The sequence below is a fragment of the Pectinophora gossypiella genome, chromosome 13 (genome assembly GCF_024362695.1).
Source record: "Pectinophora gossypiella chromosome 13, ilPecGoss1.1, whole genome shotgun sequence".
NCBI classification, from domain to species: Eukaryota; Metazoa; Arthropoda; class Insecta; order Lepidoptera; family Gelechiidae; genus Pectinophora; species Pectinophora gossypiella.
The window spans coordinates 14,317,531-14,341,527 of record NC_065416.1 but is presented as its reverse complement, the minus strand read 5'-3'; the positions used below and the strand labels follow the sequence as shown (position 1 = coordinate 14,341,527).

Here is a 23,997-nt window from a genome sequence, read left to right as displayed (position 1 = left end):
CCTAGCCCAGTCCCAACCCAGTCCACTTTGACATGGTAGTTAGGGTAGGAATAAAAATAGTAGGATTCAATTTACAGAATCGGGTTCTCATCGGACTCTGCAATGAACGAATGAAATGAATGCAAAAAAATATCTGTTTTTGGACGAAACCTAAGCTGTCATCATATCACGAATCACGAAGTGTCATTTTTCCACATCGCGGATTGCAGATGTGGAGTTTTGTCGGCGAATAAATTATATTTCTTACGATTTGTGAAAGACATGGCAGACACGGAGCCGCAAAACGGTCCCGCTGAAGACCAGCCGCAGGAGAAGACTGCAAAGCAGCTGGAAAAAGAAGCTAAAAAAGCCGCCAAGTTGGAAAAACTTAAGGCTAAGCTTGATAAGAAGAGTGCTGCGCCAACTGTGCAGAAAGATAAGCCGGAGGTTAGTGCCTGAGACGTTCGTTAGCATGCTGTTGGTGTTTCTTATTATATTTGCCATTTTCATTGATAAAATGGTATTCAATGTAGCAAAAGAAAGTGAAAGGAAAATGACCTTACCTGGAGGTAGATGCTGAGGTTAGATTAGGTTGCTACCATATGTATGTGAAAGTAGCGGGGTAATTGGTGGAAACATTGCATCATTGTTTAGTTTCTCGCGAAATTACTGTCATTATTATAGCAAAAGACACCCATTACTTTTTTGTGGCTAATGATGCCTGATGTTGAATGGAAAGCAAATTGTGAGTCATCATTTATATTCCTATATTTATGATTAATATAATAAATAAAACAGAATATTGTATTTTATCTTACAGTATAAAGAAACATTATTATAGATCTGATTAAACAATTTACAAATTAGGGCAATATTGTTCATAAAATCATGTTTAATTTTTAAGAAACAAATTACCACAAGTATTTTAATGATGTTTATAAATATTACAGAAAAAGGCAAAGGAAACAAAGGAAAGTGCGGTGTATACAGCCAACACAGCTCCGGGTGAGAAAAAAGACATTGCAGGCCCCATGCCTGATGCTTACAGCCCTAAATATGTGGAGGCTGCCTGGTACTCATGGTGGGAAAAACAGGGTTTCTTCAAACCAGAATATGGGGTAAGTTTGCCATTTAGTTATGTGGAAGAACTAGCCAAAAACGGTAAATAAGTACCTAATAAAAAAAAAATTGATAAAAAAATTAAGGAAAAGGTGTTACTAGACTGTCAATATTATCTCTGCTAGTTTAACCCAGATTCCCCTACTGGCCTTTTAAACGCCCGCCAATACTTATCAAATCTACCCTCGATTATTTGTAGAATTAATGTTTTCTACACTAGTTATTTCTGCGTTATTCTCCTTAGTGTTAATTAAACTTCATGACAGTAACTTGTTTATGCTATTTGTGTGCCTATTTTCAATTAATTTTGCGGTTTTAAGTGACAGTTAATAAAATATGTCGAAATATGGCTTCTAAGAGGTAAGTTTTTATTAGTTTTTCGAGATATTATTGTTTATTACTTATAGCTTTATTGAGACGTAAGTACATATTAGTCAAGAAATGGAAAATAAAGTATCTTACAAGAGTTTTTTATATCAATTTTGATCTTGAAAGTTTATGGTCGTTTAAACGCCCAGTAGGAGAATCAACGTCTGTTATGTTTTCCAGGCCGCGCTATATGAAACCGTTGAGATTGATTGAAATTATCGAAGATCTGGAGTGTATTGACGATAACGATCAATTGCCAAGGGCGTAGCTATTTTACCACCTGAAAATGCGAACGCTGATATAACTGATGAGGATTCTGGAGGCGAAGAAGTTGTAACTTGGCATAATCTTCTAGGTAAGCTAGTAAGCGAAATAGTTATACATTTGTTCATAATACATTTATTACCATTACACAGTTATTTATTAGTTTTTATATATTGATTCAAATTGTTGGGTTTTTCAGGATCTCAGCTGAAAGCTCAAGCGGACCTGATCTATTCAGACGACGAATTTTTTGACATTGAACATGAATTGCCTTTGTCTACGATAGCCTAAAGAAGATGTACAGGCATTGTATCTATTGATGAAGCTGCGGATCCCCCGGAACAGATTATATCAGATGTCACTGCACCTACCGAATGTGATACATCTCTTATAGCCGTGACAGTGCCACGTAATCAAAAATATCAGTGAAGGAACCGTCACAATGCACATAGATTCCCAGAGGGGCAAAAAATCGAGATTGAGCTGACCAAAATACCTATATTTTAACCAGCATCAGGGGGGAAAATGGTATTTTCCATTGCTGTGTCATTGCCTTGACATGGCTGTTCACAATGCTTGGCAGTTGTACAAGGCTGATAGTGGCGAATATTATCATCTGACTTATCGCAGGGCGGTAGCAAGAAGCTTACTGGAGAACTCTGGAGACGTATCAAAAAACGGAAAAGCGTGGTCCACGTCCAACGTCAAGAAACTATCGTGAAACGTCCCGTTATGACAGAATGGAGCATCTGGTGGAATATAAAGAAAATCAGCTGAGGTGTGCTGTATGCTAGAAAAAAAAAATTATTTTTGTAAAAAATGTACTGTTTCTCTGCTCCCCAAAGCATGTTTTCTTACATATCACACTGCCGAATAGTAGAAATATTATCATATTACAGTTAAAATGTTTATGTTGCAAATAAAAGTGCGCAAGAAAACTTAAATTGTATTTTAATACAGCTATATTTCCTTGTGTATGTTAGTAGTGGATATTCCTACTGGGCGTTTAAACGGCCATGATTTTCCCGCTTTCCCAGAAGAGATAGATTTTATTCACTATTTTTCCGAAGACTTTGGCACCACAATAAAACACATATTGAAAAATTACGAAATCCGGAGACCATAAATAGTTTCAGGAGTAACTGGGTTAAAAACAGGTGACCATAAAACACCTTTAATTAAAAAAAATATAATTTTCCTTTTTCACAATATGGCTATTTCATAATATTTTTTTAACACAGTCTAGCCAGTGTTTTATAAAATAACCATTCACTTCCTAAAAATAATAAGAAATGCATCTTACATGTTTTTGATGTGACACTGTTTTTGCATTGGCTTTTTGGCGGGAGGCAGGAACGGGACAGTTGCTTTCTTCATTGAATAATCTAAATAATTAATACGAAGTGGTGTTTTGTGGTTAATGATCGCATTAAGTTAGTCGGAAGACATTCGCGAGTGTTATTATATTGGAGTATTCAATAAACAAAGTGTATCTGCCTATTTTCGCTTCGTGTCAGGAAGCCGCTTCATAACTCAAAAGTTTATGCGGACTTTTGAGTTAATTCGTTTGGGGTTCGGAGTAGGAGTCTACTCCGTGGGTGGGGGCTTAGGTTTCATCATCATCACCTTTCATCATTTCATTAATCATCAAGAAAAAAAATACGTCAGACATGGCTGTATGGGCATAGTTCCCTTTGCCTTACCCTTCGGGGAAAACCAAACCAAAAAAAAAAAAAAAATGTTTTTGCATTTCCCATAGGTATATTGTTTTTTATTTTCAGAGGAAATCAATACTAGAGAAAAATCCAAAAGGCAAGTTTGTGATGGTGATCCCTCCACCCAATGTCACAGGCTCTTTGCATCTCGGACATGCTCTCACTAATGCTGTAGAGGATGCACTCACCAGATGGCACAGGTAAAAAATTGGCGCCAAATTTGAAATTTGGCGCCTGAAATTAGGTTATCTATTTTTTAAAGATTAATTTTGTAATATGTATTAAAATCTTTATTGAATGACAAATCATCGTTACAAAAGTGATACAAAAGAAGTACAATCCACACTAAGGCAAAATTTTACGAATTCATAACATATTTTTTAGCTTAACTAGCCCGCGGCCAGAATTTCATCGAGGAATTTGACTAATAGCCTCACGACGTATATCGACGTAGATAGAATTCGCTGCGTCTATTGGTTGAAATCCTCGATATAATACGCGGCGCGCTTGCAGCTGTGCAGATCGTGCAGTACTTTTTGCAAGACTTGCTTATTCTGATTTGGATTTCTTTCTAAATTTGTTTGAGCTGAATTTTGAGCATAAGAAAGTATGAATAAAAAATAAGTATAAGTAGTATTTTTAGGGATATCAAATTAAAAATGGCGTCCGTTTTTCCAACGCTCTCTATTCCCGTGTCTTCTTGCAACTAGTGTAGCTCATGTCACGATTATTATATTAGGGTAGTTTCGAACTAGTCAAATCAGGTACATACATACATACATAAACTCACGCCCGTAATCCCTAATGGGGTGGGCAGAGCCACAAGTAATCAAAGACAACTTGCAGCCACTGTTGATACGAAGTCCAAAGATGGATATGATGAACCTTCAGTTCAGTTCAGTTCTGAATCAGTTACTTTTTACTAAATGTCAAAACACAAAATGACTATGAAAGTATGAAAAAGCAACCTATGACTACATAGAAAAACGTGACAAAATGTCTCACTTATTATTATTTTTTTCTTATTACAATTCATAAATAAGTTATATAGAAAAAAAGAAAAAGTTTTTTGACAGTTTTGGATCGGTCTTTATTTAGTAATCAGAATTTCATAATTTATCTTTGACCTAGGAAACTACCCAATTATTTCTATTTGTTTACTTTTATGTCAAATATTCAGTCGTTGTCTCTCTTGATTGTTTGTAAAAGTTTTCTCTCTCTTTCTCTCTCTATAATAAAATTCTATCTTCCAGGATGAACGGCAAGATGACGCTATGGAACCCGGGATGCGACCACGCCGGCATCGCGACCCAGGTCGTGGTGGAGAAGAAGATCTGGCGCGAGGAGAAGAAGACCCGTCATGACCTTGGCCGAGAGGAGTTCATCAAGAGGGTCTGGGACTGGAGGAATGAGTAAGTATGAAGTATCATTTTTTTTACATACACAATTCAACTGGGAAGCGCCAGTTCAAACCCCGGTACCGAACTTGCACCAATGAAATATTAATTTATCTGAAAAAAATATGACACGCGAAAATCGTCAACAACATCATACTTTGAAAAATATTCTTTAAAGTCTGTATGAAATTAAAAGTTATTGAAAAAAAAATAACAATAAAGGGTGTCCAACAATGGAAGGACAAGCCTTACTCGACATTTACTGTACATAAACACTGCTAAAAGTACAAGGACTATTTTGCAAGTCTACAAAAATAATTGAAAAAAAAAGTTATGTTAAGTGCAGTTTTCACTTACACAGTTGTCATCAGCCCATTAACGTCCCCACTGCTGGGGCACGGGCCTTCCCTATGGATGGATAGGGAGATCGGGCCTTAAACCATCACGCGGGCCCAGTGCGGATTGATGGTTATTAACGACTGCTAATGCAGCCGGGACCAACGGCTTAACGTGCCTTTCGAAGCACGGAGGAGCTCGAGATAAAAACTTTTTTTTGTGGTCACCCATCCTATGACCGGCCTTTGCCGAAGTTGCTTAACTTCAACAATCGCAGACCGAACACATTAACCGCTGCGCCACCGAGCTCCTCAGGTTCTCCTATCACATTGATCTAACAGAAAACAAGCTCGGTAAAGTGTGGGTACTTAAGTCATCTTGGTCTACCACAGTTGGCATATAGTCGAGCTAATGTTACAATCCTACTTCACAGGAAAGGCGGCAGGATCTACGAACAACTGCGCTCTCTAGGCTCCTCGTACGACTGGTCCCGTGTCCGGTTCACGATGGACCCGTCGATGTGTCGCGCTGTGAACGAAGCGTTCATCAGACTGCATGCAGGCGGCGACATCTACCGCGCCAACAGGCTGGTCAACTGGAGCTGCACGCTGAAGAGCGCCATATCAGACATCGAGGTGGATAAAGTGGAACTCGCTGGACGAACTATGATGACCATACCCGGGTATGACCAGAAAGTGAGTATGATACCGGCTATATGTTTGACGTCCTCGGCACGCCACGAATTGGGCCGTGTATTAGGTTCAAGATTAATTGTGAAATTCAGATTACTAAATTAAGACAGATCTAAAACTAACGAAAATATTTTCTTTTTTATATTTAACTTATTTATGTATTTTAATCAAGAAAAACGTAATAATAAGTCCGACATTTTATCACGTTTCTTTATGACGTCACAGCGTGCTTTTTAATACAAATTCCATAGTAATTTCGCGTTTTGACGTTTAGTTGGAAACTTGCCTATAATTTATATTGAGGTCTTCAGAGTATTAGGACGCGATATATATTATTATATATTATATGAAGGGAAACTGTTACACCGGGGTAAGCAGAGACTATAGAATTCTATTTGCTTCCATCCTGACACACTTCTCTTGCTTCCTCCGCATTCATCAATCGCTGCATACACGCACGGCGGTTCAGAATAGATCGTACTAAACCTTTTCCCATCTCCAATTTAGTCAATGTAAATCCTTCTAGGTCTTCCTCTGCCAGCCCTACTATCAACTTTCGCTTTATATACCGGTTTCGCAATTCTATAAATTCGAATAATTTTACAATTCGAAAAAATATTATTTCTATTCTATGAATTCGGATAATTTTCGTACAGTAATGTATAGGTACGTGCATTTAAAAAAAAAAAGCACTCAATCTATTTTTTTTTAACTTTAATAGGTTTTAACTCAAACGCCTGAAAGATTAGGAATCAAAACATTGCTCTAATGAAATCATCAGGGGCAATCGTTTATTACAACTTGGCCGTTACTTTTGTTATTTTTTTGGTGAATTTTAGAAATAGAATGTTTGGGATCCTTGATTGTAAAAGAAAACTAGCGGACTGTAACTATATCGCGGTCTATTAATTCCTATTTATAATTTTTAGAAAATTAAATTATGAATCGAACGCGAGCGCGAGCGAGGCGCAGAGAGAAGTAGTTTTTTTGTGTCAGTGTTGCCAACAAGACGAGAGAGCGGCGAACGACGAATGAACGGCGACCGGCAGTCCCCTCGTGACCCCTCTAATGAGGTGCGTAGACAGGAACTAGTTTTAATGAACATTTGCTAACAGGTCGAGTTCGGCGTGCTGGTCCACTTCGCGTACAAGGCGGAGGGTTCCGACGACGAGGTGGTAGTGGCCACCACTCGTGTGGAGACCATGCTGGGAGACGTCGCCGTCGCTGTGCATCCCAATGATGCCAGGTAAGTTCTTATATGACGAAAACTTGTAGACAGTTAGATGCCAAAAATAGTGCCATCCATGACTTACAACAAGACCAAGAAAAGGATAGAGCTAGTTTTAAACGCCTTCCCGTACATAGCGAAAGGGTCTGGGAGCGTATAGCCATTAACCGGGCACAAAGCCTCGAAACCACGTGATATCAATTGATTGTAACGAATACTTCGAGGGATGATTCAGGCCATGATTCTGAGATGATATCAAGTGGAATTTTCCGTCGCAAAAGACACAAAAATTTTCATGACATTTCCGACAAGAAAATCCATTTGATATCAACTCAGAATCATGGTCTAAATCATCCCCCTTAATATTCGTTACGATGTCAATAACACCCTGTATATTTCAAAAATCGAAAAAAAAAGAAAAAATTTTTTGTACATACAGCGATTTATACGAGTGTTCACTTGTCTTCTGCGAAAGATGTCTTAAGTTTAGTTCCCTATCGGGAAAATGATTGCTTGGACTTAGGTAGAACTATTTCAGAAACTACAACTCGAATATTTCCTACTCATCATCATCTTCCTAGCGTTATCCCGTATTTCACAGAGTCCGCTTACCTAACCTAAATATTTCCACCCAGACTGGTTATTTCCCACCGCGGTTAGCAGAGACTATGGAATTCGATTCAAATCAAATCCAAATCATTTTTCAATGTAATTATCATGGATAAACTGATTGTCCAAAAAGTAAGATGATCCGTGCTTCGGAAGGCACGTTAAGCCGTTGGTCCCCATTTATACTTACTGATGTAAGAAAGTAGTCGTTACATGAGCCATGTCAGGCGCCTTTGGCGGCTCAATAATAACTCTGACACCAGGGTTGATGAGGTTGGTAATTCACCTCACAACCCACACGATAGTAGAAGATGGATTAAACTTTCGTCATTTCGCAAGGTTTTATGGCTGAGGGGAAGAAATCTGATCTTTCACAGAAGCAGCTAGCGAATATTTCCTAGTACCTACATAACATAAACAGCCTATATATGTCCCACTGCTGGGCACAGGCCTCCCCTCAATCAACCGGAGTGGGTATGGAGCATACTCCACCACGCTGCTCCAATGCGGGTATTTCCTAGTACAATAATTATTTTTTCAGATATAAGCACCTGATCGGCAAGTCCCTTGTGCATCCGTTCACCAAGAGAAAGTTGCCGGTCATCGCTGATGACTACGTTGATATGAACTTTGGCACAGGTAATTACTACACAGGGTCCGCTTACCTAACCTGATGATTTGACAGGTCCGGTTTTTTACAGAAGCTACTGCCCGTAAGCCTGCCTAAAGTGACCTTGTAACCCGCAAAGGGAAAACCAGCCCAAAACAGGTCAGGTCATCTCTCGAGGGATTCTACACGATGTTTTTCCGTCACGAATTCGGAAACAAATTCCACATTAATGAATAGAATAGAATAGAAATTGTTTATTATAAAAGGACGCCACACACAAAGACAAGACAATAACATCACAATTTTTTTTTACAAAACTATTACCAAAAGCATAGGAGGATGTTAATTACAATGATCATAAGGTGGTGGTGGACGTCCTGAGATAAAAGGGCCTCACTCAGCACAAGTCGCGGCGTGAACCACGACGCTGGTATTATGTGGACCCTGTTGGGTGAGGCACGAACGTCGTGTTTCATAAATATACGTTAATATTTGTACATAGATTAAATATTACCAAATTACTTAAAATAAAATGTAGGTGTACATAATATAATAATATATTGGCCCCGATTCCTGCAGACACCGCCTAATTTTATTTTAAGTTATATCCGTCATTTTCATATCCGTCGAAAAGGAAAGGGACGGATGATTCACAGCTCTTAATTTTAGGAAGAATGAGTAAATGAATGAATAACCCAAGCGAATCAAAAGGTACGTCGCTGGTATGCAATCCGTTTGACGTTCTGTCTACTTAACTGTGTCGGGTTATTGACGGATGTAAAATTTTTAGACGGTTGGTTTAGATTTGTGCTTAAAATTGACGTGTGTTCCATAAATTTTATGCTTGTCGATTACCCGTCCCTTTCCTTTTCGGCGGATAAGAAAATGACAGATATAACTTAAAATAAAATTTGATGGTATTTACAGGAATTAGCACCATTATCACAAAAACGTAATTTACATTCATTAGGCTCGTGTTGGGAATCAAACCTGTGACCTTACAGAGAGAGTCGAGCGCCCTTCCGACTGGGCTACCACGGCTCACTGAAAGTTTTCAGCTACATATTTTTTAAATTGCCGCCGTTTCTCTCAGACAGCTTTCGCTAGACCGTTCAAACATAATCTTTCCGTCTCCAGGCGCAGTGAAGATCACTCCTGCCCACGACCCGAACGACTATGAGATCGGCAAGCGTCACAATCTACCCTTCATCACCATCTTTGACGACGAGGGCAAGATGTTGGATAACTGCGGACAATTTTCGGTAATACATACATACATACAAACATATATATATATATATATATACACGTTGGTCTAACAAGATGCTTGGAAGTGAAAAAGCACGGTGTAATGTGGGTAAGTACTTAGTTCATCTTGCGATGGATGTACCTCTGCTTACCCCAATCGGGATAATCGTGAGCTTCTTCTATCGTGTGGGTTGTGAGGTGAATTGCCAACCCCATCAACCCTGGTGTCAGGGTTACTATTGAGCCGCCAAAGGCCCCTGACATGGCTCATGTAACGACTACTTACTTACATCAATAATTAGTAACCGGGACCAACAGCTTAACGTGCCTTCCGAAGCACGGAAGCACGGAATTTTCCATAGCAAAAGTATAGAATTGAAAATAATTTAAAAATAAACTAAAAAAATACAATAATTCTGCGATGGAAAATTTCACTTGATATTAACTAAAATAATGAGAATAATGAGCTGAACCATCCCGCAAAGTTCTCGTTGCGATATCACTAACAACCTGTATAATGAAAGAAGTATGCATGCGTGGTGAATCAAAACGACAATTCTGGGTCTGAAACGTAGACCTGGGGGGTTTAAGCATATCCCGGACACTTCGTACAAAGACCTCGTTTTACACAGACACTACACATTCACAAAGATCCAACATCATTGACCTTTTACTCCTTTTTCAGGGTATGAAACGCTTCGAAGTCCGTCGCACCATCATCAAATCCCTCGACCAGTTGAAGTTGTACCGTGAGACCAAGGATCACGCCATGGTGGTGCCAGTTTGCAGCCGCTCCAAGGATATCGTTGAGCCTATGCTCAAGCCGCAGTGGTAAGCCAAGCCATCAACCTTTTTTTTGACGTGACTTATTGTAGATTTGCCGCAGATGACATTAACTGCTTGGCCGGACAAATGGGGAGCACTGAAGGCTCTCACCCGGTACAACGTTTAAGACAACAGGCCTGTGGGTGTCCAGTTGGGCGCGAACCTCGGCTCAGGGCGTCGTCTGAGAGGAAAAATATTTGAAAGAATTAATCGGCCCTAGTGGATCCATAGCGATAAGCGCTGATTAAGGCACCAAGCCACCATAGCACCCATACCCATTTGGGACCCATAGCTCTAGTATTTACTAAATTAAACATGTAGTTGTTACGTAAGCCATGTCAGTAGTCTGCTGAATAGTAACCCAAGAATCGCTCTCTTTGAATGCTGTTCATGGCACTTTAAGCATATACGCAAGAAAAAAACTATAAGGATAACAGATAAAGTCTTGTGCCTATATTCTATTCTATACTATTCTATTCTATTACGTTGGTATTGGGGAAGTCAGAGATGGATGTCATCACAAGATGATCTAAGCGCCCACACCTCACCGAGTTTTCTGTTAGACCAACTGTCTATAATGGTCGAGCCAACCGTGTTAGTGAAAACTGCACTTGAGATAAATTAATAACCGGGGTTCGAACCGGCGCTCCCTGGTCGAGATGCAAGCTGGTGTACCACAGAACCACAGTGACTATAACATAAAGTATGACCAAACAGCCTCCGTGGTCTAGTGGTTAGAGCGTTATGCTCAGGATCTGAAGGTCCGGGTTCGATTCCCGATGGGGATATTGTTGAAATGTCTGTGAGACTGTCCTTTGTTTGGTCAGGACTTTTCAGGCTTCAGAGGGCACGTTAAGCCGTTGGTCCCGGTTATTAGCCGTAAAAACACCTTCACCAACCCGCATTGGAGCAGCGTGGTGGAGTATGCTCCATACCCCCTCCGGTTGATTGACGGGAGGCCTGTTCCCAGCAGTGAGACGTATATAGTCTTTTATGTATGACCAAACAAAATGTATGTCTCAGGTACATCCGTTGCGACAAAATGGCAGCTGAAGCCATAAAGGTGGTCAAAACGGGCGAGTTGAAGATAATTCCAGACGTGCACGAAAAGATCTGGTACCACTGGATGGAGAACATCCGCGACTGGTGCATCTCCCGGCAGCTCTGGTGGGGGCACCGAATCCCCGCGTACAGGGTCACGCTGCCGACCTCTCATCAACAGGTGAACACATTTTTTTTTAACTTATGGCAATGGTTCGCTTAATCTTACAGCCATAAAGTAACTGCCAGCGTCGAAGAGTCAAAACTCTCAAACAACAGCATTGAAAAAGTTTCGGAATATTTTCCGTAAGAATTTTACTAAGGGTTATTATTATGACAAAAAGTAAGTCAAAAGAAATATATTTTAGGTTTACGTGCTCAGCGGCGAAAGAAAACATCGTAAGGAAACCCACATTCCCGAGAAATGCATTTTCGGAGGTATGGGACCTAACTTGTCCGGCCAAGTCAGACAGGCAGTCGCTTCTGTAAAAAACCGGACCTGTCAAATCTTCAGGTTAGATAAGCAGACCCTGGTATAAACGAGGCAATGCTAGGGTGATGATGAATTATGTAGTGTAAACTGAAGTTTGAGTGGCATTTCCCGCTGGCAAGCAGGAGGAAGCGAGCAAGACGGCCCCCCGGCGCCGCCGCACGCGCTCGGGCCGCAAGAAGAGCGCGCGGATACGGACGCGCGCGCCCGCTGCCCGCGCCCGCACTGTACGTGTGCGCCCGCACGCCCTCGGGGATATATGAACAGACTTATTCGTTAATAGCTGACCCGACAGATTTCGCGAGTTCATACAAAAATCCCGTTAAAACTGAATAGAATAGAAATTGTTTAATATAAAAGGACGCCACACACAAAGACAAGACAATAACATCACTTAAAAAAAAATACAAAAGCATAGAGGATGTTCAACTGCAATTATTTTACCGGGTGAAAGCTCTCAGCACTCCCCATTTGTCCGGCCAAGTAATTAATGCCATTTGCGGCAAATCTACAATAGGTCACGTTCAAAAACAGAAAAAAAAAACAAGTTTTCCGGGCACCTCTTCCGATTATACCTTACCTGATTAACTTGACAATTTTCATATAATTGAAAATCTTGTTATACTGGACTATTATTAAAAAAACATATAAAACTGCGAATTCTTTTATACCCCTTGACGTAGCATAATTAAATCGTTGGTCCCGGTTACTACTTACTGATGTATACATAAGTCATGTCACGGGCATTTGACAGCTCAGTAATACCCCTGACACCAGTGTTGATGAGGTTAGTAATCCACCTCACATTCCACATGATAGAGGAAGTAACGTGATTAGAATGATAGCAGGACAGGTATGTGTCTCTTACGCTCTAACGGGATACAGCTTAGTACGAAAGAGACGAGAGATATATTATCTAATTATGCTATATGCAAAACGAATGTCGACGACTCATATATTCCCGAACGGCGGCAACATTTGCATGTCGTGTCTGTTGTCATTTTTATTTACACGACTAATGCTTACACATTTGTTGCAAACATTTTTTTTTGTTCAGCTAATTGGGCAATCTTTTAACTACATTTTGTCAAGGATCAAATTGTTTTCTCAAATACATTTCATTAACCAATCCGTTATTCTAATCTGTAATGTTTTACATGATTTTTTTATCATAATCAATAACTTGTGTAACGTTCAATGATCACGAATTATAACCACAATAAGTCATTGTAACAAGCATAAACTCGACATAATATTCATAATTATGTTTCTTCCACAATCATTTATAAAGTTTCAAACATAAAAACAGTTACAAAATACTGCAGCTTATGAATAGAATCAATATTGACATAGAGATCAGCATCCCTTTTTTCCCGCGCCTTATGGGCTCGGTGACCCAGTCTAAAGATCTACATAATCTTATCTTATCCAGCCTATTCGCAATGCTGGTCAAAGGCCTCACCTTAATTGATCCACTTCTCTCGACTTTGCGCGGCCAATCCCTCCGATTAGCGTTGAGGTCGTCACACCATCTTTTACGCCATCTGCCTCGACTTCTATGCCCGCCTTGAAGTATCCAGTGGGTAACGACTCGTGCCCATCCCTCCGGATGCATCCGACAAACGTGTCCGGCCCAGTCCCACTTTAGTTTGGCACTTCACCTGTTTTGCAGCGCAGTTTAGTTTTCCGGACACGAAACGTTTGACGACTAGAACACTGCGTTCCGTTGCTCTTTGGCATAATACATACTGCATAAAAGTCGTACAATTTTTTATTTTAAATGTTTTTTTTTTTGTATTGACGCATGGTTTGTTTTTTTCTGCTAGAGCCTTAGAGAACTACAGCTAGAGCGTAGACCAAGAAAGGTCAATGCTCAAGTAGATGCTCAAAAAGTAACGTAATGTTAATCGATCAACTTGAAAGTAGTGCCAATTAATGAGTCATAATGTGTCAGTAAATCAGTGTCAGTAACAATTATTGATACCTTGGTGTTTCAAGTCACTATACATAGCAATCAATGGGCAGTAGTGATGACGATGATCTCCGACCGATTTCGGCCATGGCGACCACTTCGACTCCTAGTCGGCACGACGCTACTTCTGTTACTTTCACTGATTTAAAAAGTCGTGATTTGCGAAAATTTATTTTGGGTATTGCGTCCGTACATTTTGAGCATTGTATTTAACAATTTCCAATATATTTCTTTTATCAAAGCTTTGAGTTGGCAAAAACTTCTTTACAACAAATAACGTGTCCTACTATCTTTAGTCAGAAGAAGAGCTTTGGGTATCAGCGCACACGCATGAGGAGGCGCTGGTCAAAGCGGCGGAGAAGTTCTCCGTGGCTAAGGAAGACATCACGCTGGTGCAGGATGAGGATGTGCTGGACACCTGGTTCTCATCCGGTCTGTTCCCGTTCTCAATATTCGGGTGGCCTGACCAGACTGAGGATTTGCAGGTGAGACTCGATAAATATTTAGATTGATTTTTTTTTTCGAATAAAATAGGCATCTCGCTCATATGCAATCCATTTGACGCGTGCTGTCAACTTAATTCTGTCGGTTTATTGGCCAATATTGGATTTTTAAATTTCTGCCTAAAATTGACGTGTTCCATAAATTTTATGCCTGTCGATAACCCGTCCCTTTGCTTTTCGGTGGATAAGAAAATGACAGGTATGGATTAAAATAAAATTAGACGGTGTCTACAGGAATCAGCACCAGTATGAGACTGAAAATAATTTTAAAAATTCATGAATTTTCGACAGGGAACTCCACTTGATATCAACACAGTACAATGGTCTGAATCATCTCGCAAAGTTTTTGTTACGCTATCACTAACACGCTGTATAACTATTCTATGTATGTTTTCAGGCATTTTACCCTGGCACGTTGTTAGAAACTGGTCACGACATCTTGTTCTTCTGGGTGGCAAGAATGGTCTTCTTCGGTCAGCGGCTGATGGGAAAACTGCCTTTCAAGTAAGCCGTTTGGAATTATATCTAAATATATAAAGGAGAAACTGACTGACTGACATATCAACGCACAGCCTAAACGGCTAAACGTAGGCACTTGAAATTTGTATAGACGTAGCTTAGGTACCGTAGAGGTGCACTAAGAAAGGAATTCACGGGAACGCGAATTAGCGGGAAAATCCTTTTGTATGAAAAATCTAAACCGCTTAAGTTAGACGCTTGAAATTTGGCATGTAGGTACCTTAGTTAACTTAAAGCTTAGTTGCAACAGGATATTGCAAAATTCCCACGGAAACGGGAGTTAGCGGGAAGAAACTTTTGTATGAAAAAATCTGAACTGCATAAGTTAGATGCTTGAAATTTGATATGCACTCCCACACACACAAAGATCTCTCTTTTATAACACGCCACGCGGACGAAGTCGCGGGCAAAAGCTAGTTAAGTATATAAAAGCGAACGGCCACTGACTGACTCACTCGTCACGAAATCTCAGAAACTACAAATTCTAGGAGTCTCAAATTTTGCATAGGGGTTCCTTTTAGGACGTAGGTGCTCAATAAGACGGGATTTTGTGAAATTCATCCTCTTAAGTGGATACAAAGGGGTGGCAAAGTTTGTATGAACTTCTTTACTTTTAATTATTATTGCGTATGACAGACAAAAATTAAAATATCCTGCGTGGATCATATATCCAGCTGAAGCTCCCCTAACCAAGTCTCTGCCGCATCCGTCACACAGTGCAGCTCGGCTATAGCCGAGCCGAGCCGAGCCGAGGTGGTATACCACCTGGGAACCGGTGCAGAGGGCACTCGTTTACTATGTGAGATATGGTTTGATCAGGGTGACCACATTCACAGTGTGGCGACTCCTTTAAGCCCCAGTGGTTGCTCCTACACCGGTTCAGTCGGGTCCAGATTTTTCGCTTGGAGTCAAAGCCAGGGACCCGACTTATACTTTTAATAATAGGATTTCACGCCAAAAGGTCGAGTAAATGATAGTACATAAATATACTCACGCTGGCAATAGATGTTAATCTTTTATTTGGTTGTATTGTAGTCACTGTGGTTCTATGGTTCACTGGCTTGCTTCTCAAACGGACAGCGCCGGTTCCAAGCCCGGTATCGGACTTGCACCAATGAGTTATAAATATATCTTAAGCGCAGTTTTCACTAACACAGTCGGCTCGACCATTACAGACGGCGATTCGTTTCACCACGTTAGTCTAACAGAAAGTTCGATGAGGTGTGGGTACTTAGTTCATCTTGCGATGGATGTACCTCTGACCCCATTAGGATATAGTCGTGAGCTTATGCTTATGTTATGTTGGGTTTCCAGGGAAGTGTACCTCCACCCGATGGTCCGCGACGCCCACGGGCGCAAGATGTCCAAATCTCTGGGCAACGTGATCGACCCGGTGGACGTGGTGCGCGGGGTCACGCTGCAGGAACTGCACGAGCAGCTGCGGGACTCGAACCTGGACCCTCGCGAGCGGGAGAAGGCGGAGGCGGGCCAGAAGGCCGACTACCCTAATGGGATCCCCGAGTGTGGCACTGATGCTTTGAGGTTAGTTGGATGTTGTGTGTTGGGGTGTAACGTCCCAGGGATACGGGTGAAGACCTCAACGGTTGCAGAGGCGGAGATGGGAGCCATCGGTACGGCAATGCAGGACGGAAGGGGTAAGTCACTGGGACGGAGGGCAGCAGTAACTGTCAGTACTATTCAGAGGCGGAAGACAGGAGTCCTACACACACCCCACCTACAGGAGTCCCCAATCGCGTCAGACAGAGTACTGCGGGGCGGAAGGCAAGATGGAAACCACTGTTCTATGTTTCCCTAAAAATGTAGCATGGAGAATGCTACACCGACAAGAGCGTGACTCTTAAATTGACGGTGGTGGTGGTGGGGTGTTCACACAATATTCTGTTGCTCGCGTTTGACCACAATCTCACCTGATGGTAAGTGACGATATGGTCTAGGGTGGATCACGCTTACCTAGCAAATGCGTATTCACTCTAGTCTTTAAAACTCCCAGATTATAACGAGTCGGAAAAACAGACGACGGCAGATCCGACAGTTCCAGTCCATTGCTGTTCACATCAAAAAGGAGCCAAACGCTTAGTGCGGATTGGTGGTATATCCACAACACAAGGATGAAATTCCTGGCTGGCTTTTTGTGGAAATGTTTTTTTATTATTATTATTATATGTATGTCGTTTCCACATCTCGGGCCTATGGAGTCCCGGACTTTTGGAAGGTGTGCGTGGGGCCGAATCCAGCACGTAGAGGACAATTTACTATAGACAATTTACTATTATTACCTATTTATTTATTTATTATACCTTTTTTTTCACGACATTACAGTGCCGAAGCGCTAATGCGCCGTGAAAGTTAAATAGAGGCACAGAGGTACTTAAACTTTCACCTTTCACTCATCATTCATAGCCTCGCATTCATTCATAAACAGATCACACTCTGGTGCTGAGTCCAAGAGTGCATTGTGCATTGCCTATAATACTAAAATAACTGTCACCTCTCTTAGGTTCGCCCTGTGCGCAATGACACAAGGCAGGGACCTGAACCTGGACATCCTCCGCGTGCAGGGCTACCGGTTCTTCTGCAACAAGCTCTGGAACGCTGTTAAGTTCGCGCTCATGTACTTCCCCAACAACACCACTTATGAGGTGAGTCTCAAATTAATCATCATCTCCCTAGCGTTATCTCACTTCTCACAGGGTCCGCTTACCTAACCTGAAGATTTGACAGATCCGGTTTTTTACAGAAGCGACTGCCTGTCTGACCATCCAACCCGCGAAGGGAAATCGGTCCCAAACCAATGATTTTCGAATTTGTTTACGAACTATTATTTTTTTCATTCATTTACGTGCTCGGTGTGCTCGGCGTGCGAGCGGTGAAAGGAAACTTCGTGAAGAAACCTACATTCCCGAGAAATGCATTTTGGAGATATGTGACCTAGCCTTTATTAGACTGGTTGTCCCTTCGCGGGTTGGAACGTCAAACAAGCAATCGCTTCTCTATTAAACCGGACCTGTCAAATCTTTAGGTAAGCGGACTCTGTAAAAAACGGGATAACTGAGTATGGAGACAAGGTTGTTTCAGTTCAGGTAAATAATTTATTTTTTTATCTGCAATTTAAATTAATGAGGGAATTTCCATGCTACGTTCCGCAAAAAAAAAATAGATGGCGCTGTGTAGATTTGCCTCGTTTAACCTTCTAATGTCATGGATAACAGACATAATGAATCTTTTATCTATGCTATAAATTCCGCCTCATATTAACTCAGAATAATGAGCTGAATCACCTCCCTCAGTATTTGTTACGATGTCACTAATACCTATTGTAAGGGTCTGGGGTGCAGTTCATAGAAAAAGCGTAAGAATTTTAATGCACAAAAACGATTATTAACCGAACACAAAGGAAAGGTACAATGAACAGTAGCGCGTGTGGCATCGCTCGAGGTTCCCCGCAGACTGGTTTCATACAATTAGATAATATAGAAGGCACACAACAAAAAACTTATTTCTAACTACCATCATCTCATAAAACATATTAAGATCGCAGCTACCTCCCATATGGGGTAGGCGGAGACGAAGGATTTCCGACACACCACTTTAACATCACATTCTACATAGGTACATATTATGAACAAAATATAAAACTATAAGAGCGCGTCGCTAACACCTATTCTAATATATAAATTTCCCCCTTCAGGTGTATTCCCCTTCCATACCGTCGGACCTAGCGCCCATGGACCGCTGGATGCTCTCGCGACTAGCGCTGGCTGTGCAGAAGGTCAACCACGGCTTCCAAACCTATGACTTCCCGCTATCCACCACACACTGCTACAACCTCTGGCTGTACGATCTCTGCGATGTTTATTTGGTGAGTTACTTCCTAGTAGCTGCAGTTTTCCATATTTGAATATTTTTTTATTAAAAATTAAAGAAATAGTGTGCTAAAGGAGTGTTAGAAAATGGAGTGACCAGAGTTGAGAAATAGATTCTTGGACGGTTCGATTCGATTCGGTTATATATAGAGAATGAATCCTCTCCGGCTCCGGGTCCGGTCCCGGGTTCGAATCCCGGTGGGGACATATCACAAAAATCACTTTCTGATCCCCAGTTTGATTAGGGCATTACAGGCTGATCACCTGATTGTTCGAATGTAAGAAGGCACGTTAAGCCATTGGTCCCGGTTACTACTTACTGATGTAAGTAAGTAGTCATACATGAGTTATGTCAGGGACCTTTGGCGGCTCAACAATAACCCGGACTCCAGGGTTGATGGCGTTGGTAATCCACCTCACAACCCACACGATAGAAGTAGAGAAAATTATTTATGATGCCGGTGTACAGTCATGAGCAATATAATGTACCCACTTTAGGACTCTGTCGCACTAACATATTTGACATTTAGTGAGACTTACAGTTCAATTTGTCAAAAAAGTTAATGTGACATGGTACCAAAGTGTATGTATACATATTTATGCTCGTGACCGTACACATCCCGAATCTGTAATGTTGGAAAAGGAAGGCCTAGGCGTACATACCGCGATCAGATCCAGAATGTCTTGGTCACACCCCGGAGCCCCGGACACTTCATACAAAACACCTAGTATTACACAGACACTACGTTATGACGTTATCGTACACACGCATCTGTGTGTGTGACGTCTGACGCCATATGATTGAACTATGACTATGACTAAACTATGTTCGAGAGGGGGTGAGGTAAACCTAGCTCAGACACTGGTGGGAAGCGGAGAGTTGCTGTTCTACGTATACGTATTATTATTCCTTATTTTATGACAACAACCTCGATCTAGCTCAAAAGTACTCCTGATGATTGATAAAGGTGGAAGAAGCAAAATGGTGTTAGGATCGCAGTAATTGGAATTCTGTAGCCTCTGCTGGGAAACAGTGATTTTATGTATGTCATTAATTCGTCTATTCCAGGAATACCTCAAACCCCTGTTCGCCTCAGGCTCAGATGTACAGAAGGCGGCCGCTAGACGCACCCTGTATACCACACTAGAGTATGGCCTGAAGTTGCTTAGCCCTTATATGCCTTTCATCACTGAGGAACTGTACCAGCGGTTACCCAGGAAGGATACCTCCTGCCCGTCTATTGCTGTTGCTACTTATCCTGAGGTGAGTTTGATGGGAAACCTGGATGGCTAAGATTACGAGAGAGCAGCCAGTTTGTTACAGTGTTCACAGGGTCCGCTTACCTAACCTGAAGATTTGACAGGTCCGGTTTTTTACAGAAGCGACTGCCTGTCTGACCTTCCAACCCGCGAAGGGAAAACCAGCCCAATACAGGTTAGATCACATACCTCCGAAAATGCATTTCTCGGGAATGTGGGTTTCCTTCACCGCTGAACACGTGATAATCATTCACGATCCTAACATGAATTTTAAAACAAATTCGACAATCATCGGTTTAGGCCTGTGCTGGATTCGAACCTGCGACCTCAAAGTGAGAGGCAAGCGTTCTCCCAACTGGGCTACCACGGCTCACCAATATAGAATGTAACACTTGAGCTAATAATGTAATACCAATACCAATTTTTAGGAATCCGCGGCCCCCTGGCGCAATGAAGACTTAGAAGCGAGTGTAGAGACCGTGATGAAGATGGTACACGCGGTGCGGTCCACGCGAGCCGAATACAACCTCACCAACAAACAGAAGACCACCGCTCACCTCGTCATCAGCCCCGATCTCGACGTCCAAGGTAAACTGAGCGTATCCTAGTAGTGTAATGTCCTGGGGGAGGCATCTGTTAGAGTTTTTTCTAATAAAACTCCAAGGCGTTTATAGAACGATGCTCTCTGTATTATGATTGCCCAGGAAAAGAGATACAGAATACGTGTTACCATCATCATCATCCTCCTAGCGTCATCCCGTTTTTCGCAGGGTCCGCTTACCTAACCTGAAGTTTTGATAGGTCCGGTTTTTCACAGAAGCGACCGCCTGTCTGACCTTCCAACCCGCGAACGGAAAACCAGCCCAATATAGGTTAGGTCACATACCTCCGAAAATGCATTTCTCGGGAATGTGAATTTCCTCACGTTGTTTTCCTTCACCGCTGAGCACGTGATAATTATTTATGATCGAAACATAAATTCGAAAACAAATTCGGCAATCATTGGTTTAGGCCTGTGCTGGATTTGAAACCGCGACCTCAAACTGAGAGGCAAGCGTTCTACCAACTGGGGTACCACGGCTCAAACACGGAAAACGTGTTACCACCTTGAGAATAATCTATTTTTTTTTGGTGTTGCCAACACTGCGGTTCAGTGCCAGAAACGAACAAAACCAGAATGATGACTTTGCTTTGTTTTTTTCTTTTCATTGTACACTTTCGTTCCACCAGGTCTACGATCATTATTCAAGAGTCTACAATCGCTGTCCAACAGCGAGCTGTCAGAAGAGCAACCACCCACAGGGTGCTCCATCCTCACCATCTCTGATAAGATAGAAGTACATCTGGTATTAAAGGTAGGCGCCGCATTTACTAGAGTTCGCTTGTACGTAAAATCACCTTTTACCGGGTCGAGCCTATTGCCATTATCTGGGGACCTACGGGGTGTTAGTGACATCGTAACGAAAACTTTGAGGGATGATTGATGAGTTGATATCAAGTGGCATTTTCTGTCGCAAAAGTTTGGAACTGAAAATAATAAAAAAATATCATGAATTTTTCGACAAAACAATCAAATCCACCTGATATTAAGTCAGAATCATGCTCTGAATCATTCTCCTCAGTATTTGTCACGGTGTCAACAACTATGGTATGGCTGCTTGGGGTGTAGTGACATCGTAACGAATACTGAGGGGAATGATGAAGCTCATTATTCTGAGTTAAAATAAAAACGAATTTTGCGACGGAAAATTCCACTTGATATCAACTCAGAATGGTCTGAATCACCCCCTCAGTATTCGTTACGATGTCACTTAGACCCTATATACGTCCTGTATGGTTCAACGGGCATGGTTCAATGTGTATTGTCTTTTCTTTCACAAAACAACACTTCAACTTTACAGGGCCTGATCGACCCGCAGAAAGAGATAGCTAAACTAGAGAAGAAGAAAGAAGCACTATCGCAAACTATCAACAAGTTGCAACAAGCCATGTCGGCAGAGGACTACGCCACGAAGGTACCAGCTGAAGTCCAGAAAGGGAATACTGAGAAACTGAGCCAGTCGCAGGGAGAGATGGAGCGGTTACTAGCTGCTGTTGAGACCTTGAAGCTTATGTAGACTTACGAAGACTAGATAGACCGTACTGTGATAACATATGACATTTGATCTACGTTGCAGCACAACCTGGGCACTCCATACCATGGTATAAGAAAACCAGTGGGCTTTGCACCGTAAACGCGCGACTCTTTCTCACATCATCCGTCACTCTCTCACAGTACTGCACAGAAAGAGACATATGATCTCTGTCGCGGCGATATGCTCAAAAGTGACAGCTAGCATTTCAAGGTTAGCCCAGCTGACGTCATCCCATCCTACGTTGCCATTTCGTAAAAAAAAAATACCCACGTCCAATGTTTTTTGAATTTTGAACTTTTAGTAAAAGATTTACGTACAGTTTTAATGTTTCTCATATATGTGAGAAATAATAGTAACTAAATACATTAGTCAGTAATTTACTTAATTTTCAATAATAAAATTTACGTCCTTGGAATGTTGGAGATACCAATTCAATGGTAACACTTACGTCATCAAAGGGCTAGCAATGGCGGCTTGTCATAGGATTGAGCATACCTGGGGTCTGTTTAATAAAACTTACAATTGTAAATTACAATGACAATTTGATGTACATTGCGGAGTTAGTGATCACAAATATTTTGCAGTTTCATATTAGCTACGTAATGAACACTAAATTGTCGTTGTAATTTACGATTGTAAGTTTTATGAAACAAGCCCCTGGTCTACTTATACCATGCTTCATACTAAAATCTCCTTACCGTGTGCCGCCTTATTGTATAAGTGCGAGCGAGACAGAAAGTCTCCACGTGCTCCTTTACTCCTTAACCATTTGCGGTCGAGATTTTCAGACACAATGGGGTTTGGATTTTAAAAGGGCATTCGATCTCACGACTTTAACGATTTTAACAGTTAACTTAGATTAAAGTGAGAGTGCGGGGCGGAGAGTGTCCGTTCTGTACGTAGTATTATTCTTTATTCTATGACAGTTAGTCTTTATGGTATATATCCATTTATCAGTGTCATGTTATCATAGTAAAAGCAATACCAACCAGTACCTACTACTTATTTAAATCTTAAATGCATCGGCTGATTAGCTTTATACAACCTTAAAACAACTTTTGCAATGAAGGACTTTCCAGGCGTTTCCAAAGAAAAGTATAGGTGGCACTGTACACATTTACCGTGATAATTACCTACTTTGTCTTATTGTCTTTGGTTACATAATAATTCAAAAATATAATGTAATGGCAGAGGCAGATTATAAAATTCTGTTGCTATATACCTATATTGCTTCTCCTTATTTTGATTGGAATAATATTGCGTGGAAGATGTCTTGTGCCTAGGTGTAATAATGAGAATCATCATTTATATCCAAAAACAGAGATAAAAGATTTTTATGTCTGCTTTCTGAGAAATTAGAAGGGTTAACGAAGGCAAATTTGTACAACGCCATCTATTTTATTTTTTTAAGGAACTGAGTAGCGACTGAGACATGGTAAGTGATATTCAAGTGTGCATCCGTATTCACAGTTTTTGACGTGATGTCTAATAAGAATAATATTGGCCGATGCTGCATGAGATATAATCTCAAGTTGTATAAAATTACATGTATTGTTGTAAGGGTACCTCTATTTATTAATTTTGCAATAAAGTAGCTTGAATTTATCATGCATGTTTCTTTCATATCCCTTTTGTTTAGTAGAGTTGTCTTAGTAAGTTACATCATTTTTTGGAACAAAGTTTTTCGAGTCTTGTCTTTAAAAAAGGTATGGGTAAAAACAGGTCAGTGGGTAAAAATTACAAGAAAAGGCAAGCAGTATATCCGTATGTATTTTTATCAAACAAGCCTTTTGTCTCTCTAC

The 23,997-nt window shown here is 41.1% G+C and overlaps 1 protein-coding gene across 2 annotated transcripts; it reads left to right on the top strand.

Annotated features, from left to right (window-relative positions):
• The first annotated feature begins 60 nt into the window (after positions 1–60).
• On the top strand, positions 61–23,800 carry LOC126372101 (valine--tRNA ligase). Of its 2 annotated transcripts, XM_050017648.1 has the most exons (20): positions 61–426; positions 930–1,097; positions 3,513–3,646; positions 4,700–4,858; positions 5,613–5,874; positions 6,987–7,117; positions 8,250–8,347; positions 9,456–9,580; positions 10,252–10,397; positions 11,415–11,613; positions 12,048–12,149; positions 14,191–14,379; positions 14,795–14,901; positions 16,231–16,458; positions 17,435–17,576; positions 18,626–18,796; positions 19,870–20,064; positions 20,489–20,648; positions 21,291–21,415; positions 21,962–23,800. In XM_050017648.1, exons 1-20 carry the CDS (start codon positions 262–264, stop codon positions 22,175–22,177), a joined length of 3,222 nt encoding a protein of 1,073 aa, XP_049873605.1. In that variant the 5' UTR covers positions 61–261; the 3' UTR covers positions 22,178–23,800. The 2 variants fall into 2 exon arrangements, with proteins under 2 accessions (XP_049873605.1, XP_049873606.1); XM_050017649.1 differs by lacking the exon at positions 12,048–12,149.
• The last annotated feature ends 197 nt before the right edge of the window (positions 23,801–23,997 follow it).